The 23423-nt window shown below is 47.1% G+C and overlaps 1 protein-coding gene across 2 annotated transcripts in view; it reads right to left on the minus strand.

Annotated features, from left to right (window-relative positions):
* STUM (stum, mechanosensory transduction mediator homolog) overlaps window positions 1-23138 on the minus strand; it is a 74266-nt gene extending 51128 nt beyond the window's left edge. For both annotated transcript variants that reach the window (XM_073338696.1, XM_073338697.1), the window contains exon 1: window positions 22843-23138. In XM_073338696.1, the coding sequence (XP_073194797.1) occupies window positions 22843-23044 (202 nt within the window). In that variant the 5' untranslated portion in view covers window positions 23045-23138. The remainder of the gene's footprint in view (window positions 1-22842) is intronic.
* Window positions 23139-23423: the final 285 nt, after the last annotated feature.

The raw sequence follows: 23423 nt of genomic DNA on the forward strand, positions 1-23423 counted from the left end.
GCCTACCCCTCACTAGCTACCCCGAGGATCCAATGGTGATCGACCCCCCTGAGGACACCACCTTGACCCAGGTAGCTCCAGAGGGGGAACTGGGAAGTAGCCCGGGGGCAGCCAACCTGAATCTGGCTGCAACGCAGCCAGAACCCATGTCAGTGTGTTGCGGCCAGGATCCCCACTGACACAGCAGCGGGCCTTGGGCCGCTGCTAGGGCCCCAGGCTGGGACACAGTGGAGTGGGAGGGCCTGCGTCCCGTCCCCCAACCCCCAACACATGGGTGGCAGTCTCCCCCTCTCCCAGGCCACTCGAAGCCTGGGTGTGCTATTTATCTGTGTTTGCTCAGCCTCTGCCTGAGGGCCTGAGCTGCGAGTCTTTATTGTCCCACCCTGACCCAGGGCCTGGGCTAGTTATCTGTTAATTGTTACCTGTGTGTGTTCAGCCCCTGCCCGACAGCTTGAGCCAGGACTCCTGCGGCCCAACTGATTCCCGAAGGGGCCGTGCAAGGACTAAGGGAGGCGGTGTGGTTCCCTGCCGGCCCAGAGAGGGACGACCCCGACGAACCCTCTCTACACTTATCTATTTAGATTGTCAGCAGTTTGGATGCAGGGATTGTCTTTTAGTATGTGTTTGTACAGCACCTGACACAATGGGGCCCTGATCTTGGTTGAGGCCTTTAAGTGCTACTGGAATAAAAATAATAATACAGCCAAACCTTGCTAATCTGCCTACTCTATACTTCAAACACAGTAATTGCCAGTCTATGCTCAGTTCTTAGCAAAGATTTAATATAAGTCACTGGAGTGACGCCTCCTTTTATTAAGACTTCATTACTTTTACAAAATATACTACCAAACATTGACTACATTGTGAAGCCCCATAAATAATAAGTACAGTACACTTTGTGAGGCATTACTCTGGGATTTTTAATCTTGGTTGTTTGCTCATTTGGAAAACAGAATAATTCCCAATGGATTTCCTAGTCATTAGTGCAAATAACCAGGGTCTACTCTATTGTTTGGTGTGCAACTTAAGGGCCGCATTCTGCAATCTTTTCTCACTGTGAGTAGTATTTACTTACATGAGCAAACCCATTTATTTCAATAGGGCTGCTCACGTAAGTACAACTCTGTGGGCCTGATTTTCTCTCTCTGTTTTTACACTGGTGTAACTTCATTGATATCGGTGAAGCTATCCCTGATTTTCACCAGTGTGAGAAAAGAATCGGACCCAAGGTGAGCAGAAGTTGCAGAATCCGGTCCTATGGGTTTGATTCAATATTACCCTGCACCTTATGCAGCCACAGCCTTGCTCTGAGGGTGCAGAACGCTGTCAGTTCTGAAAGGTACCATCTTACATCCACTTTACTCTGGTGTAAATTACTGCACAAGTGCAGGGGATGCTGGATTAAGCCCTTAGTGCAATTAGAAGTAAAGGATTCTATGGGCCTGGTCACCTGCCTGATTACCTGGACGCCAACGTATTAAAGGAGCAGTGAAAATGTCTTCCGTGGATTTAAAGTATTGTGAGTGAGTAGGCCTTATGGGCAGATCATCCGCTGTTGTAAATCAGCAGACCTCCATTTAATGTACATGCTGTAAGGTGGCAAATTCTCTTCTCAGTCACCCCTTGCAGGGTCCAAGAGCCCAGACTCCAGCCCAGCCCAAATGACTACACTGCAATTTCATAGCCCCACAACTTGAGCCCAAGCCAGCTGGCGCAGGCCAGCCACGGGTGTTTTGTTAGAGTGTAGACACACTCACAGAATCCGTTCCTTCTCATCACATGAAGGGCTTGTTTCAGCATTGCCCTGCACCTTGAACAGCTACTTACAGCAGTGCAAAGGGGATGTAAAATGCCACCGTTCGATGGAGCTCTGCTCATTTGCACTAACTGAGGAGCTAGCCCTTGAGATGTATGAGCGAGGCCGCCTCAGGGTACTTGAGGTTTGTGTAAAAATCAGTTCCACCGCAGCTGAATGTCCACTTCACAAAGGCCTGGTCTACGCCCAAAACTTAGGTCCACCTATCTACATAGCTTGGGCGGTTAAAAATGGCACACCCTGTGCGACATAGTTAGGCCGACCTAATCCCCACTGTAGGTGCAGCTAGGTTGACAACAATTCTTCTGTCGACCTAGCTACCACCTCTCAGAAAGTGGTGTGAAAAACGGGGTCCAAACTTACCAAGGGGAGAACAGCAGGTTTAACCTCCCCCCAGAATAAGCAGCTAAACCAACTGATTGCAGGAATTCCTTGACTTTAGCAAAGTTTTGGTATGGTCTCTCACAGTATTCTTGCCAGCAAGTTAAAGAAGTATGGGCTGGATGAATGGACTACAAGGTGGATAGAAAGCTGGCTAGATCATCTCGGCTTAACAGGTAGTGATCAATGGCTCCATGTCTAGTTGGCAGCCGGTATCAAGCGGAGTGCCCCAAGGGTCGGTCCTGGGGCTGGTTTTGTTCAATATCTCCATTAATGATCTGGAAGATGACGTGGATTGCACCCTCAGCAAGTTTGCAGATTACACTAAACTGGGAGGAGTGGTAGATATGCTGGAGGGTAGGGATAGGATACAGAGGGACCTAGACAAATTAGAGGATTGGGCCAAAAGAAATCGGATGAGGTTCCACAAGGCAAGTGCAGATTGCACTGCTACAGACTAGAGACCCAGTGGCTAGGCAGCAGTTCTGCAGAAAAGGACCTAGGGGTTACAGTGGACGAGAAGCTGGAAATGAGTCAACAGTGGGCCCTCCTTGCCAAGAAGGCTAACAGCATTTTGGGCTGTATAAGTAGGAGCATTGCCAGCAGATCCAGGGACATGATCGTTCCCCTCTATTCGGCATTGGTGAGGCCTCATCTGGAGTACTGTGTCTGGTTTTGGGCCCCACACTACAAGAAGGATGTAGAAAAATTGGAAAGAGTCCAGTGGAGGGCAACAAAAATAATTAGGGGACTTGAGCACATGACTTATGAGGAGAGGCTGAGGGAACTGGGATTGTTTAGTCTGCGGAAGAGAAGAATGAGGGGGGATTTGATAGCTGCTTTCAACTATCTGAAAGGGAGTTCCAAAGAGGATGGATCTAGACTGTTCTCAGTGGTAGCAGATGACAGAACAAGGAGTAATGGTCTCAAGTTGCAGTGGGGGAGGTTTAGGTTGGATATTGGGGAAAATTTTTTCACTAGGAGGGTGGTGACCTGGAATGGGTTACCTAGGAAGGTGGTGGAATCTCCATCCTTAGAGGGTTTTAAGGTCAGGCTTGACAAAGCCCTGGCTGGGATGATTTAGTTGGGGATTGGTCCTGCTTTGAGCAGGGGGTTGGACTAGATGACCCCCTGAGGTCCCTTCCAACCCTGTGATTCTATGATTCTAAGTATTACTGTAATATAAAAGTATCATGAGTAATGTCTTTTATGAAGGCTTGTAATGTTCTGAACTTGATGGTCATTATGAGATGGAGACAGATTGTGGTCATGACTTTATGTATTTGTGTATATATAAAACTGTGCTCATAATTTGTGCTTCAACATTCAGCTACACCTCACAGCTGGGCAGTGAGCAGCTAGGCCTCTCACCAGATGTTTACACAAAACTGCCCCCAAGCAATTATCCACTGTCCAGCCCAGGAAAGGATAATGGTGGACCACTGAAGTTAATGGAAAGACATTGAGACTACTGGGAATTTCTCCAATCTGAATAGCCATGAGTCACTGTAGCCTGAAAATGGTGGGGGAGGGAAAAATCCTTTAAAAGGAGGCTTGAACCTGAGGTCTTCATCTAGAAACTGAGGCCTGGTCTATGCTATAAAGTTAGGTCAACATAAAGCAGCTTACACTTATGTCAACCTAACTCTGTAAGCGTCTCCACTAAAATGTTGCTCCCAGCGATGTAACTCGCACACTACACTGACTTAATAACTCCACTGCCACGAGAGGCGTAGTGCTTTGGTTGATGTAGTTAGGTCAACACAGAGTCACTATAGACACTGTGTTGCTTACATCGACTGTTGCTGCCTTTCAGAAGCCATCCCACAATGCCCCACACTGACAGTTTAATCGGTGCAAGCACTTGTGCGGGGGGAAGGATGCACAACACTGTCGCAAGGAGTGTAGTCTGGATATGCAAAAGTGACTCAATTACTGCGGTAGCTGTAAGATGTAACTTAGGTCGACTTAATTGTGTAGCGTAGACTTGCCCTTCGGGACAGTCACTGGGTGGGTGCTGTCTGTGAAATTTTAGGTCCCCTCTATGGGAGGGGGCATGCTGGGAAACTGGTCCAAGGCAATAGGTACCTTCCCTTTTCGAATACAAGTTATCTAATTTGAAAGTCCAAAGCCTCAGACTGTATCTTTTTGTTGATTTTTCAGTGTAACTTGTATATGTTTGCTTTGCCTCATTATTTCACTTTTGAATCTGTGGTTTTTCTATTTAAATACCTGTTTTTGTTTATTTTTTACCCCAAACAGGTCTCTGTTGTGCAAACTGTGGAGTGCATGTGCCAAAGGAAGTGCTGTCTGGATGACTGGTGTTACATCTTTGGGGGTGATGAACCAGAGGAGAAAAGTCCGAGCGTCTGGTAGTTAAGAGCTTGGGGCAGATGGATTTGGGGAGACTTGGGACGGGAAGGGCTGTTGGGGTCACCCTGCAAGGAGTAACTGGGTTGGTGGAAGCCAGGGTGAGACGTTGTGCTTGTGGGCAGGCTACTGGTGTCAGGGCTCTGAACCACAGCTGCACAGCATGAAGGCACCCAAGGTCAGAGGGCAGGTGGTGACAGAACCCCTTACTGGTCTGGGTGATCCCAAAACGTCACAGGTGGACTTACTTCAGCAATAGAAAAACCCCTTCTGTCTGTCTAGTGCGTGTCTAACTACAGCTGTGCCGCTCTAGAGCCTGTAGGGTAGACATACCCTAAGAGTCAGGGGGACCTAATCTGCTCGGCTACATCTGTGCCATCCTGTTGGCTTCAGTGGGACATCTGGGTGTATTGACAGCCAAATTAGGTAAGCACATGACCACTATCACTTAATGTTTTAAAATAAAAAGAAGGAAAAGGTTTTGTGCTCACACCAGTCAGTATCTATGGACCCCGCTATCTGTTTGCTCTTTTGTATGATACAAGTGTCTTCAAGCAGCTCCTTGTCCTTTTCAGTCACACGAGCAATGTCCTCTGTAACCATAAAGAACTGTCAGCAGGAGAAAAAAGCTGATGTCTTTCCCAATACTGAGACCAAAATATTATTTACTTTGAATTTCTCTCTCTCAATCCCCTTTTGCCTCCTCAGACATTAATCATAGTTTGTTTGTCAAACTCAGAGCTCAGAAACGCCTTCACTCCTTTTATTCCAAATACACATGATAAAAACATATACAATCATTGCCATTAATATGGGCGGAGCTGGCAGCATTTTCAGATTTATTTGGAATGTGAGAGCTAATGTAAGGCCCCATCCTGAAAATTCTTACTTCACTGAGTAGTCTTCCTACAGCAAAGCCAATGAGCCATCATTCACACTGAATAACTGGAGAAGAAATCTGGTGTAAATGAGATCAGAATCAGGGCTTGCACTACACAGGGCTTCAGAGGGAGTTGTAACCTACACAGGCATGGCATGGGGAAACTTGGAATACTATATGCTTCCCTCACAGACACATGAATATGTGACCAGTGGAGTCTCATAATCATTACACCACTGGCTCCACCATGCAGGGAACTGTACTAAATGACCTCTCGAGGTCTCTTCCAGTCCTATCATTCTAAGTCCTATCCCAAAGCCATGACAGAAGCCACAGAGAGGATTATAAGGCAATGGGAGCTGAGGGTACTCAGTAGTTCACAGGTGCAGTTCTTGTGACTGCTTTGTAGGTATGCAACCATTTGGGGTCCATTTGTGCTTTCAGCCTTTGCTTGAGATTCAGAAAAAAGCTAGTCAGTTACATGGATAATGCAAATTTCCACCGCTATGTTACATACAGAGATCTAAACCCTCATGATTCTAGCACCTAAACTAACCACTAACTACCTGGATATAGGAAAGAATTTCCCTTATTGGGCAAGCTATATAATTGCCCATTACGGGGTTATTTGCAACTTACTATGAAGCATCTGGTACTGGCAACTGTCAGTGACCGGATACTAGACTAGATGGGCCACTGGTGTGATTTGGAATGGTAAATTCCTATGTTCCCATGCCAAGTTGCCACCTACTTTTCCCAATACTGCATACCAACTAAAATGTTGAATATGCACTCACACACAAAATTATGTTTATGGAAATGAAATTGTCATGGCAACAGCAAAGGTCTCACCAGTATTTTAAAAATAGCAAATTAACAAAACCCATTTATGAAATCCAAAATCCATTCTTTTATGAATACATTTAAAAACAGATTTTAAAAAATGGTTTCCTATCTACACAATAAAGAAATCATATAAACTGGAGATTTTGCCTTCTGATATTGGTGGATTTTTTTTTTTAATTTAGAAAAGCAGAGCTCAGTTTCAGGGTGATCATTATTCAGAACACTTTAGGGCTTATTAGTTTCTCACCAGGTAAAATATTGTCACACAAATAATATTATGATTCATACTCAGTAAGATTATTCTGTTTTTTAACCTAATACATTTATAACAGTGTTTAATCCTGGTGTGTCTATGATTTTGTGAATCTCCATATAAAAACCCAGTTTCTCAGGGGTTTATAACACTGCTCTGAAAATGTACTTGGCTCCAGGGTTACAGGGTTGTTTTCTTTTATAAATTTTCAATAAAATCAGTGTGGCCATTTAGGCTTTGCCTTTGCTAGACTATTGGTCATGGTGTAACTCAAGCTTATTGCTTGCCAATGAACCTGTGTTAATTACCCTATGAACTTCAGCATAGACATGCATAATGTTTGTGGTTTGCTGAAAGCTCATCCTAGAGTAAATAACAAATATTTGTGTCTTTGGACAAACCTTTTTTAAAAGTATATTAGGAACAGAAAGAATCCTAGCAATGGTATTGGTCCATTACATGATGGAAATGGTAGAATGATCAATAATAATGCAGAAAAGGAAGACAAGTTAAATAAATATTTCTGTTCTGTATTTGGAGGGGAAAGATTGTTATCATTCAATGATGATAAGTCTTTCCATTCCATTAGTATCTCAGGAGTATGTAAACAGAAGCTACTAAAATCAGACATTTTAAATCAGCAGGTCCACATACTGTACCCAAGAGTTTTAAAAGAGCTGTCTGAGGAGTTTGCTGCACTGTTAATGTTGACTTTCAATAAATCTTAGAACACTGGGGAAGTTCCATAAGAGTGGAAGAAATTGAATATTGTGCCAATGTTTAAAAAGGGTAAATGGGATCACCCAGGTAATTATAGACCTGCCAATTTGACATTAATCCTAGGCAAGATAATGGAATGGCTGATATGAGATTTGATTAATAAAGAATTAAAGTAGGGGAATAAAATTAATGCCAATCAACTTGGGTTTATAGAAAATAAATCCTGTCAAATTAATTTGATGTCTTTTTTTATAAGATTACAAGTTTTGTTGATAAAGGTAATAGTGTTGATGTAATACACTTAGACTTCTGTATGGCATTTGACTTGGTACTGCACATTTTAATTAAAAAACTAGAACATATACAATTAACATGGTACACATTAAATGGATTAAAAGCTGGCTGACTGATAGCTCTCAAAATGCAACTGTAAATGGGAAATCATCATTGATCAGGTGTGTTTCTAGCGGGGTCCAGTAGGAATCGGTTCTTTGCTCTATGCTATTTAACATTTTTAATCAATGACCTGGAAGAAAACATTAAATCATCACTGATAAAGTTTTCAAATGACACAAAGACTGTGGGGAGTGGTAATGAAGAGAACAGGTCACTGATACAGCACAATTTGGTTTGCTTGGTAAGCTGAACGCAAGCAAGCAATATGCATTTTAATACAGCTAAATATAAATGTACACATCTAGAAATAAAGAACATAGGCTATACTTAAATGGATGGGGGACTCTATCCTGGGAAGCAGTGACTCTGAACATGATTTGAGGGTTGTGGTGGATAATCAGCTGAATATGAACTCCCAGTGTGACACTTTGGCCAAAAGGGCTAATGCAATCCTTGGATGCATAAACAGGAGCATCTTGAGTAGCAGTAGAGAGGTTATTTTACCTCTGTAATTGGCACTGGTGTAACTGCTACTGGAATATTGTGTCCCGGTCTGGTTTCCATAATTCAAGAGGGATGTTGATAAATTGGAGAGGGTTCAGAGAAAAGTCATGAGAATGATTAGAAAATATATCTTATAGTGATAGACTCAAGGAGCTCAATCTATTTAGCTTAACAAAGAGAAAGGAATGACTTGATTACAGTCTGTAAGTACCTATATGGAAAACAAATATTTGACAATGGACTCTTCAATCTAGCAGAGAAAGGTATAACATGATTCAACAGCTGGAAGATGAAGCTAGACAAATTCAGACTGGAAATAAGGTGCATATTTTTAACAGTAAGAGTAATAATCATTGGAACAACTTACGAAGGGTCATGGTGGATTCTCCATCACTGGCAATTTTTAAAGCAAGATGCGATGTTTTTCTAAAAGCTCTACTCTAGGAATTCTTTTGGGTAAGTTCTGTGGCCTGTGATGTACAGGAGATCAGACAAGATGATCACAAGAGTCCCTTCTGGCCTTGGACTCTGTGAATCTTTATGATATGTCTGAATTAGCATTTCCTTAGGTGTTTGGCCTGGCCTGGCCTACACACAGATTTTGTACCAGTATCACTATTTTAGTGAGGGGTGTGATTTCTTTTTACTGAAATAGTTGTACTGCTATAACCCCTAGAGTGGATGCCGTTATATCAGTGTAAAGGTTCCTTATACTGCTATAGCTTATTCCCTTCCCGTACAAGAATAGCTAAAGCAGTAAAAAAGCACCCTTATATCGAGTCCACATTAGGGGGTTTGTACCACTTTAACTATACAAATCTCAGGCTTTGCCTATACAACAGGGCCTTTGCCGAGATATACCAGTACAGCTATACCACAGAAGCCCCTAATGTAGACACAGCTTATGCCAAAAGAAAAACTCTGTGTTGGCTTAGTAACACCACCTTCCCAAATGACATTAGCTATTCAAAGCACTCTTCTGTTGGTATAGCTGCGTCTGCGTGAGGTATTTTGCCAGCATAGCTGTGTCAGCGAGGGGATTTACACCCTGACTGACATAACTATACCAACAAAACTGTGTGGTTTAAACCTGGCCTCAGTAAAGCAGTACAACCTTTTGTGTGTAGATAAGCTAACTTGGGTCAATTGTCAAACAACTGGCTCGGGTTACAACAGGGGCAAAAACCCAGCGGCTATGCCTAGACTCGAGTATGTCTGCACTAGAATTTTTAGCTCGAGTTAACAGATTGCCAATTAAGTTTAGTTAACTAATGCTTTAGTAAACGCTAGTCTGGATACTTGAAAAAGAGTTTGTTCCAGGACACAAACGTTTGTGGGTTTGTGCAGAATAGCTTGTACAAACATGTTAGTACGTTAACTAGCAATCAGTTAACTTGAGTTTAAAAACTCTAGCGCAGTTTTGCCAATCCCAAGTCCCCAAAATCAGCATTTTTTCCTGAAAGATTCCGCAGACTGCAAAACCTAGTAAGTGTATAACGTTAGATATACCAACAAGAGGAAACCAATTAAATGAGAGGGGAAGTGATTCTTATTCAGACTTCAAATCACTTTGGTTTTTTAACACATATTTAACTCAAACTCTCAAAAAACATATGGGGAAAATCTCTTTGTTAAAAATTTGGCACCCTTGCCCTGATAAATGAATGAAAAAGCGTCCAGTCTGCATCAGGAACCTTCAGCAAAACCAGGGAAATCCAGACTTCGCACTCCTGCTATCTCTAATGCCTGGTCTGCACACATTTTTTGTTCTGGTAAAATGATGTCAGTTAGGGGTGAGATCTTTTACCAATATAGTTACACCAATATTACCCCTAGTGTTGGAGGCATGTTTAGTGGTGTAAATGTACTTATACTGGTATAGCTTAGGCCAGGTCTTTTGCCAGCACAGATATGTTGGTCAGGGATATTTATCTAGCTATCAGGAATCATAGAATATTAGGGGTGGAAAAGACCTCAGGACGTCATCTAGTCCAACCCCCTACTCAAAGCAGGACCAACACCAACTAAATCATTCCAGCCAGGGCTTTGTCAAGCCGGGCCTTAAAAACCTCTAAGGATGGAGATTCCACCACCTCCCTAGGTAACCCATTCCAGTGCTTCACCATCCTCCTAGTGAAATAGTGATTCCTAATATCCAACCTAGACCTCCCCCACTGCAAATTGAGACCATTGCTTCTTGTTCCATCATCTGCCACCACTGAGAACAGCCGAACTCCATCCTTTTTGGAACCCCCCTTCAGGTAGTTGAAGGCTACTATCAAATCCCCCCTCACTCTTCTCTTCTGCAACTAAACTAGCCCAATTCCCTCAGCTTCTCCTCGTAAGCCATGTACCCTGATCATTTTCATTGCCCTCCGCTGGACTCTCTCCAATTTGTCCACATCCTTTCTGCAATGGGGGGCCCAAAATTGGATGTGGCATCACCAGTGCCGAATAGAGGGGAATAATCACTTCCCTCGATCTGCTGGCAATGCTCCTACTAATGCAGCCCAATATGCCGTTCGCTTTCTTGACAACAAGGGCACAGTGCTGACTCGTATCCAGCTTCTCATCCACTGAACTTGGGTTCTATTCCCAGCTTACCCACTGACTCTCTCAAGCAAGTCCACAACCTCTCTGTGTCTCCATTTTCACCGTCTGTAAACATGGAGATGATCATACTAACTGGCTTCACGCATGGGTCCTTTGTCAATGTCTGTCAGGCTCTCTGAGATCTGTGGATGGAGGATATAGGAGTATTGCCTCCTCCTGTCTGACTTCCCATCTAGCCAAAATGCTCCAGCTAAAAGTACCTTCCTTGTCCAAGTCACTTCCCTCTTCAGATGCTTTCACTGGCTTCCCCACTCCTTCTGCACAGAGCTCAAGCTCGTTATTCTGCCCTTCAAGGCTCTGCACATCTCTGGCCCCGGCAAACAGATCAACTCTCATTTCCTTGTATAAAGCCCCCTCAGGCCCAGTCCTCTCCCCTGCATGTTCCTTTCTCCTCCCACACTTGACTTTGTGCTTTCCTTCATATCACATCTTGTGACTGGAATAGCCTCCTTCAAATTCACTTTATTCATGTAGCCATGTATCACCAATCTCCTCTTCCTGCTGTCTGCTCCCACCTTCACCTTTAATCTTCCTAAAGTATCTGTCTAAATTACATTAGAGAATGAATTGGATTGCAAGAGATGTTCAGCAAACTCTGTCTTCTTGGTTGTTTAAGTGCAATGTACACCTATGCTATTGTATAGACAACAGCAGTGAACAGACGTACTTTTATTCGCTCCTTTTTTTCTTTTCCCATTTTGATGAAAATGGGAGGAGGGGTTGTTTGGATTTAACCAGACCCTTCAGTGGCTGCAGGGCCAGATTACCCATTAGGCAGTAGGTACATGCCTCAGGGTGCTGGCATTCTAGGGGTGCCTAAACATTCAAATTTTGCCACTCCTGGGTCCAGCAGGGGCAGGGGCAGGGCCGGCTGAGGGGCAGACAGCCCCATGCAGCCCTGCTGGAGTGCTCCTCACTCAGCCCGGTGGACAGTCACCACCTCCCAGTGGGGCTCATGAGTGTGGCTGGGGGGCAGGGCTTGCGAGAGTGGGTCTCTGGAGGGCTTTGGGGGGGGCCTTTGGGCAGTAAGGCGGTGGGGGGCGCTTGGCAGTGGCGGGGGTTGTGGGTGGCTCTGGGCAGTGGGAGTTCTGTGGGGGGGCACTGGGAAGTTGTAGTGGGGCTATGCGGGGGGTGCTCCGAGCCATCATGGGCAGCAGGGGGCACCTCACAGCTCCCGGCCACCACGGCGAGTGTGGAAGGGTGGGGCTGTGAGCTGCTGAAGGTGGCAGGGGGTGCTCCAAGCTGCTGTGGATGGCCAGGGGGTGCTCCAAGCCCATGCACCTGGGGTACCGCAGGTGTAAATCCAGCCCTGAGTGGCTACACTCCAAATACTGTGGTACTGGGCTAGTGCTTGATAGCCTGAAAATGAAACTGACTAGAGAGTCACTATAATCAAGAGTAAAACTGACCAGACTACTTTCACTGGTCAGTGAAAAAAATAAACAACATAAATAAAAATATCATTATTTGTATTGTGATAATGCTCTGTGGTGGGGCAGCTGCCCTAGACAGGTAGATGGAGGGTTAAAGCAGCCCTCAAGGAGGCTGCACAAAACCCAACCAATGGGAGGAAGGCTTGTAGAGAGCCAATCAGGAAAAGGCTTGTTGGAGCAGCCAATCAGGGCCAGGGAGGGCCACATAAAAAGGGCTGCTCAACAGAGCAAGGGGAGTTTCCCCCAGGAATGCAAAGGAGATGGACTGGCTGCTTTAGAGGAGTACTTTAGCTAGAGCAGTGTCAGGGGAGCAATAGGGAGCTCCAGCTTGAGGACTGCCAGACTGAGGCTCCTGGTACAAAGGGCTGGGAAGATGCTAGAGCTATGGGGAAGTGGCCCAGGGAAATAGGCGGCAAGAGTTGGAGGAACGGCAGCACGTGGCTGCCGGCTAGCGGGTCCCTGGGTCAGGGCCTGGAGTAGGGAGCTAGGCCCACTTGCCACAGAGGGGGGTGTCCAGTATTCGGACTACAGTTTACCCCTTGAGGTGAGGGGCTAGACTGAAGGCTGCAGTAGGCCACAGCAGCAGGTGGATGGACTAGAGACAGCCGGTCCCCCTGGAAGGGGGAAAAAGGGAGCGGGGCACAACTGGTGGGCTGTGCCCAGAAGAGGATGCTGTGGTCTGGGGAGTGATGTGGATCTTAGAGGTGGAGCAGAAGCGATGGCGGTGAGACACCATTAGGGGAAGGCGCACCGGCAACCCAAGAGCTAATTCCCAGCACAGCCAGCAGGAGGCATTGCGGGTGGTGAGTCTTGCCCGATTACATGCCCCCGATCAGGACCTCCTTCAGCTAGGCACCATACATAGACAGCCATGTCCCTGTCCCAGGGACCTGAGAACTGTATATGCCTGTCCTTGTTCAAGTGCTTGGAGTATTGTGCCCTATAATACACAATAAATTTATAATCTCTTAAAGCCAAACAGATAAACCCAACTGAAGGAGTCCAATAAATAAAAAGTGGGAAAGAGGAAGGTAATAAGTATTGGGGCAGCAGTGGCCATAATGAAATACATCAATGGGGTGGAAAACAGCTTTGAGATGTTTCTTAGACATGGGGAGAGATGGATGGAGGTGGCTATCAATGGGAAGTGAATTCCATCTAGCGCACAGCACATCTAAAACCTCAGCCCTTTCTGACCTGAGACATGGCTGGAGCCAGGAGGACTCTGTAACAAATCATTTATTGGATGAATGTTGCCCTTTCTTCTGTACACAAATTATCTGAACAGACATTGATTTTATGAGTTTGCTTGTTATTCCACATCGTCCAAACTCTTCATTGCTACAAACATATTCCAGACCCATTTGACCAGATCTTCGATCAGTCATTATTTGCAATCAGCAGCCTAAGGTCTCGTCTACACAACAGGGAACAGTCGATCTAAGCTACGCAATTTGAGTTACGTGAATAGCGTAACTCAAGTTGACATAGCTTAGATCTATTAACCGGGGGGTCTGACTACATGATGTCGACAGGAGACGCTCTCCCGTCAACTCCTCTTACTCTTCTTGATCCAGTGGAGTACAGGAGTCGCCAGGAGAGCAATCTGTGGTCGATTTAGCGGGTCTTCAGTAGACCTGCTAAATCGACTGTCGATGCATCGATTGCTGCTGGTCAATTCCATCAGTAAATGTAGACAAGCCCTTAGACACATGGTATTCTTTCTGATCTGACTGAAACTTTTGTAAACAGGAGGAGAGAAATCCAAGGCCTTCTCTACACTGGAAAAAATGGGACCTGCAATGGTGGAAGCTGTAGTGTATACGAGACTCAGAAGTTCTTACTACTGTCACTGTGTTAAACTAACCGTGCGATCCAGCTATACTACACCTTCCACCATTGGTGGCACCAATGATGAATTACAGGTCTTCTTTTTTGACAGTGCAAATTCAGCCAGAGTTCTGTACTGAGAGTTCCACTATGAACCTTCACATGAACCCAAACGTGCACAGGTGTTTGCTTTCCACAAACTTGCTTGCAAACAGACTAAACAAAATCACTCATTTCCACATTTGTGGACAAAAAGGGAAAAAATACCACAATGAGTTCCTGAGTTTAGTGCACAGAGGTTTGAAAGTCCTTTTTTCTTCTTGTATTATTTGCCAGATACTAGATGTGACAATGAGAATGTTTTAAAATTCTTCAATTTAATAAACTGAAGTGTTGTTGGTAATGGGGTGACCAGACATCTCAATATTAGGGGCTTTGTCTTGTATAGGAACCTAGTAACCCTACCCAACTCCCGGTCCTAATTTTTCATACTTGCTATCTGGTCACCCTAGTATTGGTAACAAAGGGAGGAGACTTTGCCTTGAGACGTCCATTTAATTAATATGACAGCAGAAATAAATAGGATATTGATATCATCATGCAGATTTCATTCTTCTGACTGTTGCAGGTGATTATTTGTGCCCTTATTCAGTTTATGCATAGAGAACTCAACGGGGCTCTCTGCCACAGAGTTGTAATTAGAGCCCTCAGGCAGATCATCCATTTGAATAAATGGATGTAGCTCCATTAAAGTCAATGGTACTACACAAATTTATACCAGCTAAGTATCCGGCCCTTAAACTTCAACAAGGAGACTGTAAACTGAATAAACAGTTGGAGAAGAAGAGAAGAGTTGTGATCAAGAGTGGAAACATTCAGGATAAACAAGAATTGCACAGCACTAATGAAAAACATTCAGTGGGATGAGAATCATTCCCTGCCTCTCTGCATATCTGTGGGAGGCCATGGACTGCACATCCTTCAACTGGGACCTTCAGTGGTTACCTGATGGTGGCTCCCCCATCTTGTCCTCACATTATTTCAAGCCATTTCTTTCAGTTAATGCACAAAGATGCTCTCTTTAAAACCACCAAGTCTGAACAATACAGGATGTGGTCCAAACCTCCGCCCCCAATCTGAAAGGGGGTTTTCATACCAGAGAATATCTTACACTTTCAGATCATTCCACTCACTTTTCATATTTCCTCCAACGCCCCTCACAGCACCATGTGTTTTAGTGGAGGAGATATGTGTAGGGAGGGGGCCATGACTTCAGTGTATTGGCTCAGGGGGAATGCTAGGGAGCCATATCCACTCCCACGCTGGCTGGCACATGGCAGCTCCAAGGGAACACAGTCTGCCAGCAAAAGGGCCTGGCCAACCCCTCATCTCAGCTGCCATCTGCAGCACATGCTAGCTGGAGGCTTGCACTGTGAAATCCAGCAGGATCTGTCAGGTACTGGAACAACTTGTATAGTGGGGGTGCTGAGAGCCATTGAACCAAACTGTAAACCCTATATATAATGGAAACCACTTCAAGCCAGAGCGTGCAGCAGCACTCCCCGCATCCCTAGTTCCAGCACCTACAGGATCTGTGGAGCAGAAGATGCACCTGAGGAGTGTCTCTGGCTCCTCTGGCTGCCACTTTCAGGGCTCACCAGAGCAGGATTTGGTACTGAGGCTTAAAAACAGCCTCTCTTCCTGAGGTTCTTACTGCAGGATACAGCTAACTCCCATTGACTTCAGTTCAAAGTGCCTGTGACACAACTAGAAATAACAACTAGTTCTTAGATAATGTTTTTCAGCAGTAGATCTCAAAGCACTATACATAGCACAGCACTATCATTACCCCCACTTACAGATGGGGAAACTGAGGCACAGGGCTAGGAAGTGACTTGCCCATGGTCACCCAACAGGCCACAAGCAGAGCCAGAAACAAAAGCCAGATCTTCTGATGCTCAGTCCTGTGCCTGGACTCTGGCTCTCCCTTTTCTCTCTCTCTCTCTCTCTCTCTCTCTCTCTCAGCCTAAATCTTCCCCTGTTCTGACCTTGAACTTGTGACACCTCCATTATTTCTATGATTGTTCCTTCCATGTTCAGAAAGGCAGAGCTAGGAGAGATGCAGCTAAGGCAGATGGAAAATTCTGACCCAGCACCTCCACAAGCTTTTATGTCTAAATATCGCAGATGAATCCGAGCAGTGTAGGAAGGTAAGTACCTCATGTTCTGCCATGCCAGAATACAATGTGATGATCCTAAAGGTCGTATGTGGCCCGAAGTTATGGCAAAGCAAGGGGAAGTGACGAACCTATTTTCATTGCCCCAAATGGAGCAATTAGCATTAACAGTGAAAAGTAAATTAGATGTTTAAAAATTCTCAGATTTCACAATCTAAGGTGATCAAGTTTGGTTGAGTACATGTTGTGGTGGGCCACAGCCCTACCCCAGTCAGGAAATGGTTAAAGAGCTCCTCTGCACTTAATCAGCCTCAACCCGGTGCACCTGGCAGACTTGTCAAGCCTGGAAAGGGCAGGTCCTTAAAGGAGAGGATCTCAGCATAGTGTGACACTGAGAGGAGCAGGACTGTAACTCAGAGCTCCACAGCTCCTTGAAGCAGGGGATGCGGACCTGCAAAACAGCTTGTGAGCCTGGGTGGCCCTGGCCCTCTCAGAAAGGTGAAGAGCTGATACCTCTTTTGTCATTGGCTTCCCACGGGCCTAGGACTCTGCTTTTTGTGGCCTGAGGAATCACACTGACTTTTGGTGTGGACAACTTTAACTCCCCGCTTCTTCCCCTTTGCCCCCCCATCCCCTGCAAAAGGGTCAGTACTTTTCAGCAGCACAGCCAGAGGGCCCTGCCCTGACCTGACTCTGACAGGAGCAGTGCCCACCCTCTCCACAAGGGGGCAGTAGAGAGGTATAGCCTGCTACAAATGGCAGTGAATGCAGGTGAGCGCTTCCCAACCCAGACACACGAGTAAATCAGTGGGAGCTGGGAAACCCATGCACAGGAGAGACAGAAAATCCAAGCAGCACTGATCCAGAGCAGGGATGCAAATGGCTGACAGAGAGCCTGTGACAACAGGCAGCCCAGCCACAGCAGTTTCCGCAGCAACTGTTACAACAGTGGGCCACTCAACAACAGCTACAAACAGCCCACCAGCAGCAGCTGCTAGGTGAGATGGCAACCAGCAGAAGGACCTGCAACCAAACTTGCTACCACTACGACTGACAGAGCTAGAGCCTGCCGGGGCAGCCGGAGTCTGGCAGCCAGAGTGGGAGCCTGGGGCCTGTGCTCCCACCAGTACCAATGAAGCTGACTAAGATGGAGCCTGGCGACTCCCTGAGGCTTTCTGGACCATTTTTGAGTGAGTGGCAGTGGCCTCCCAATGGCCTTCAGAACCCTGAGCCCTTGTGCTGGCCGCCTACCTGACTGGTGCAGCCTAGGCAGCCGACTGAGTGTTTGACCCTGTGGGATTATGCAGGTTAAGGGTGCCACCCTGAACTTTCTCAATATCTGACAAGAGATGCACTGCTGCCGCTTCTGGATGGAAATGGGAGCCCTGCTTGGCGGGGGGTGGCCCAAAACCAGAAGGAATGTTGCTGCTGATGGTTACGGCCAGCCGAGCAGACTGCAGCCCAAGTGGCTGAGTTAGTACTGGTTGAACAGTTCATACAAATACTCCCCACTGGTGGATACTGAGACGTCACCCAGGGTCTCTATCAAAGGCCGTGCAGCTGATGAGAAAACTTTATGGCCTCTGGGGAACCCCCTGAACTAGGGGGAAGGGACAACCTGGGGCTAAGAAGCTAACCCAGCCTGATGTGAAGCCAGCCAGATGAGACAATAGGCTCAAAGCACTACAGGGTTTCTCAGGTGGGCTACTGAGACACATCTGAAGAGACTGTCCCCTGGTGGACAAAAGGACCCACCAAAACAACAGTCCCCATGTGGATCAATGGGACCAAAATGCAAGGTCTGTTGGATAACACGGGAAGATATTAAGATTGCATAGTCAATGAGCTAGCATCCCAAATGGTAGCGCATCATGAGGCATGAGAGCTGAAGCAAGCACACATGACTGGAAATGTACCATGCACACAAGAAATAGGGCCAGCCATGCCCTTAATTCCTCAAGCCATAAGTCTGAGTGCCTAGGCAAGAGATAAAAGGGCAACACTAGTAGTGAGGAAACACTTGAAGAGGAAGCAGTAACAAATACCCAACAGTAAGTAGAGATGGCTTAGGATGTTATAGTGGGATGAGATGGTGGGATCTCTTGTACTGGATGCCCCTTGCAACACATTTAGGCACCTACTGCTTCACATCATGTGTAGCCTGAGACATATTGCCAGGATTTGGCCAGGACAGTCAAAAGTCACATTCTTAGTGACCTTATGCCCCCTGGGTAAATTCCCATTGAAATGTGTAGGATTTTACCAGCTTCATCACAAGACAGACTGTATGTAAATTAGTCAAATTCAGAGCCAAAATCTGCCTCAGATACAAATGTACTATTCTGACCAAAGTCAACAGGAACCTGTGATGGGTTCTACAAACCCCACATGGCACAATGTGGGCTTAATGAGCTAAAGAGGGCTCAGGTGGTTCCAATCTGTTGCATCTGTGAGAAATGACAGGACCAGAGGGAGACACTTAAGAGGAAAAGCCCCTGCTCAGCTGATGGCAGACCAAGGAGGAGAGCAAATCTTCAGTGCTAAGCTACTGAAGAGAGGGCTGACTGAAGGTAGGCACTCCCCAGCTGACAGTTGACCGGTGTCCCCTCCTCAGAAAAGGGAGGGCCAAATGCTAATGGACTTTGAGAAGGAATCAATCCCTTTTACTTGTGAACTCAATTCCCCTTAAAAAGAAAAGGAGTACTTGTGGCACCTTAGAGACGAACAACCCCTTCACAGAACCCCATGCACAGACATAGAAGGCTGGTATTTTTTCTTTGCTGTTGCTTTTACAGCTGAAAATCCAAGTGGAAAGTGGTCCAGCCATAAAGTACCATTGAAATGAGCAGATCAATGTGAAGAGGGGTCTGAATAATCTAAGGCTTTTAAGAAAAAAGGACTTTGGGTTGGCCTAGCAATCTCATGGTAATATAATAGGCACAGATGCAGAGATCCAAGTCCAAGCCTAAAGCTCCCAGCCTGGCAAAGACTGGAAGTATTGTGCAGGTAGAAGCCTCGGACCTTAGAAGGGAGGGAGTGCCTTCTGCAAAGAATGGCACTGATGAACTACAGAGGGCTTTCTACAGGGTTTGGTCAGGGGGAAAACCCTATACAAAAAATGAAAGATCCATAAAGAAAGCTCCCCTATGCCCTCCCATGGTGGCCCAGGGAAAATGATGAGGCAATTTTTAGGGTTCTGAGTAGCTTGTAGTCCCCAAATAATGTAGTCTAATAAATAGCGGAAAGGGTACTGACAGCCTCTCCCTTGCCAGATTTTCTTATAATTCTACAGAGAGGGGGAGGGGGTATTTTCTCCTGTGATAGAAAGATATCTTCAGAAAGATAGAAGGAAAACTTTGGTTTTCAAAATATTTGGGGGGGGAGAGGTGGAGAAAATGTTACATGATAAAGGGTCATGTGATAAAGATACAGAGGCACTCAACTGGAGTACTTCTACGTGGTCCATTAATCTATGTTCTTGAAGTGGCTGAGTACAAGGAACACTAACGTAACATACCTGAAGGGTGTGATATGGAAGCATATACCCCAGTGTCATAGTTATATAACAAAACTTTAAAAAATTGAATGTTTTCCCTTGAAATAGATCCCTGGGTTTTTTAAAATATTGTACGTGTTGTAAAGACATTAGTTTGTATATGGTGTTGCACTTAAGGTATCTACTTTCATCTCAGGAACTCAGTCATTATGCATGCATTAAACCATACAAACACACCTGCAAAATACGTGTGGCAGGGTGCTATCCCTTTAAGAGCAGGGCAAGGTGGGAAAACTTTCTAGGATATAAAATAATCTCCAGAGGGGAGGCTTTGATGAAGGAAAGATCAGCAGGAACAGCAGTAAGGAGTCTACAGCCCAGAATGGGAATTCTGAGGTATGGGTTGTTCCTGGTTTTTGGTTTTGTTAAACTGTGATTTGGCCTTGCATTCCTTGAATCCTTGTACTGCTAAGGCTTAGGGATCCATATGGCTCTGCATTGCAGTAGGCAAGTATCCCCATTTTACAAATGAGGAAATGAGGGTTAAAGCTAACATTTTCAAGAGCGGCCTCAGTTGGGGACTGTCCTACTACTAGAGTAACCAGACATCTGATATTCAAAGACATTAGCGTCCACATCTTCCATGGACATTGTTGATTGAAGTGGAATAAGCACCAATGTGCCTCAAAGGGAGTACCTAAAAATAGAGGCCAACGAAATTAATGGGAGTTTCCAGAAATGTTGACCTCAGTGGCTTGACCATGGTCACTTAGTGTAGTCACTATCTAAGTGAGGATATTAGAACCTAGGAGTTCTAAGTCCCAGTCCTCTGCTCTAAGCACTAGACTGCACAGCTTCCAAACAGTCTGTGGAAAATCCCTGCCTAAAGGGCACATTAACTGGCCCAAAGGGGTAGAAATTCCTGAGAGCTTTCTGTTAAGAATAATTACTACATTGCTGGGTCTCTGTGCAGCCACCACTTCAGCTGTGAACCCCACAGAGTGAGCACAGAGTAGGGGAGCCAGAAGGATGTCATCTCAGTCTTGGCATCATTTCCTGGCTGCTGTAAAAATTCATATTTTGGCATTTCCATCTTTACTTTTAAAAAATAAATGAAATATAAATGTAGTAGAGTGGATGCTATTAATTCCTGTTTTAACAGATGAAGAAAAAAATATGCTTTCATTCTAGCAGGTGGAAAATTCTGCTGTGACTAAAATGACATTCTCCTGCTTCCTGTGTCTAGGCCTTGTCTGTGCTCAGAGCTGCAGGAAGTGAGACCCAGTTGAATGTCACTTGTTCGAACACACTGATTTTTCAGAAGGCAGTTCTTTTGAGTATTAAAAAAAGCAACAGTTCATTTTTGTGCCACTTCTTAAAGCGGATGGGGGAAGCCACAGGCTCCTGTGTGTCATCATGTAGAACAATGCCAAGCAGACAAGAATACAGAGAAAGGAGAAAGGGATAAATACATTCCCTAACTAGGAACAGGCAACAGAAGGTGAAATCCTGACCCCCTTGAAAACAAGAGGAGTCTTGCCACTCACTTCAGTGGAGCCAAGATTTCAGCCAGAGCTGGGGCTGGAGAGGGTTCTCTGATGCTGTCCTCACCCCCAATCTACAACAAAATATTGATCTTTAGTTCTACCCCTTTAAGAAGAACTTTCTGCCAGGAAAAGTAGTGACCTCAGGAGACCGATCTATAAGCACTTTCTCTACCAAAGCCCAGCAGGTTGGCAAAATTTCCAGGGTGCCTGATCCAAAGCCCTTGGAAGCCAGGGGAAGGGATTTAGGCCCTCAGGGCTCAGCGGCACAGGGGTTCCTCAGGACTCCTGCCCCCCACCCCCCGATTCGCCATCTCTGCAAAGGCATTTTGCAGAGGGTGACGTGCAATAGGGAAGGACCTTCTAAAAGCGCGAACACCCCCCACCTTGTGCCATCCCCGCGGCACAGACGCTGGTGCATGGGTGGAATCGAGGGCTGGCGCCTCTGGAGCCAGCTGGTCCTTTCCTGCGCTCAGCAGGGCCCTGTCTGCCACATCCCGGGGTGGGGGGGGTCCGCGGAGTATTGCGTGAGCCCCAGACCTGCCTCTCTCCCGAGCGGGTTGCAGCGCTGCACAATCCGAAGCTAGCACTGAGCAGAAAAACACACCAGGGCCAGCCAAGGTGCAGATCTTCGCGGGGTCCGAGAGAGAGGGAGAGGCAGGCGGCCCCCTAAGAGCCAGGGGGTCTAGACAGCTCCTACCCCCGGCTTCCCCTCTTGCAAAACTAAAGCAGAAGTGACACACACTAGACTAAGTGCCCGGAGCAGCTCCGCCCCCAGCCCAGCCTGGGGCGATCTCCCGCACTGCTTCGGGCGAGAAGGTGGCCAGCTGGAGAGGGGAAGCCGTGTGAAGTGCCAAAAGAGGGGCGGCCTCACCTGGCATCAGCCGCCCTGATCCGAGCTCAGCGAAATCCGCCTGGGGTTACGGAGCGAGGGAAGCGGCTGCCCCAGGAGGAGGAGGGAGGGCAGGGCACTATTCCCGATTTCCCTGTTCGATCGGGTCAGGAAAAGTTGGGAGGGGGATGTCGTAGGAAAGTAGCGGTAGCAGCAGCCAGGCTGAGGAGCGGGGTGCAGTCCAGTCCTCCAACCCGCTCCCGGCTCCCCCGGCCGCGATCGCCTCATTACCACGCCGCGGCCACTCTCAGCACCCACCGTGCACTTAACCGCTTGCAAAATCTGCAAGCAGCAGGGAGCGGACCGGAGCCGGAGCTTGGGGGGAATCAGGGACGGGGCCTGGCTCTGGTCCGCTTAGAAGGGAAGGTGGCTCGCCCCAGTAGCAATAACAATGACCGCAAATCCCCTGGCTTCACCCCGGAGCCCTTGTAGCCGCGAGCCCCTCCATGCAGCCCCCCCCCCAGCTGCACAGTAACCCCCGTTACACCCCGTAACCCTTCCGTGCTAGGTACAGACGCGCCCCCGTACCGGACAGATCTATCCGGCGCCACCTGTGCACACAGCAGCCCTTAGCTCTCTCCGCGCCCCCCAGCACGAGTGACCCTCCGCCCCTGGTCTGCAAGCACAGAAGCGCCCTTGCAGTGACCCCCCCGCCGGCCGGGCACCAAGGGCAGCTCGGGGGGCTCCTTACCTAGCCCCGGCACGAAGGTGTTGAGGAACAAGCAGATGACAGCCACGGGGAACGGCATGTAGGGGATGGCAGCGCGCAGGGGTCCCTTCTTCTCCCGGACTTGCACCACCACCCCGCTGGAGGAGGCAGTGCCCCTGCTGGGCTCCCCGGCCGCGGCCGCCGCCGCCGGGGCAGGCTCCCCTTCTTTGGGAAGCGGATCCATGGCTGGCGCGGCGCGGCGCTGGCGGAGCTCGCCCGCTGCTAGAGGCGGCCGCGCCCGGGGCTGGGGGCACGGGGAGCCTGTCTGTGCTGGGAGCCGCGGCGGCTGCTGTACTGAACTAGCGCTCCGGCTCCTGAGTGCTCGGTTTAAAGAGACAGTGCGCTGCCACACGCACTCAGGCACACACAGTCTCCCCCCCCACACACACACACTCCCCAACGCACACTCTCTCTCCCACACACGCCCTTTCTCTCCCACGCACACACACATACACAGTCGCTCACACACACTCTCCCCCAACACACAGTCCCTTTCCCACTCACGCCCTTTCTCTCTCTCTCTCTTTCTCACACACACAGTTGCTCACACACACTCTACCCCA

The sequence above is a fragment of the Lepidochelys kempii genome, chromosome 3 (assembly GCF_965140265.1).
Source record: "Lepidochelys kempii isolate rLepKem1 chromosome 3, rLepKem1.hap2, whole genome shotgun sequence".
Classification (NCBI taxonomy): Eukaryota; Metazoa; Chordata; order Testudines; family Cheloniidae; genus Lepidochelys; species Lepidochelys kempii.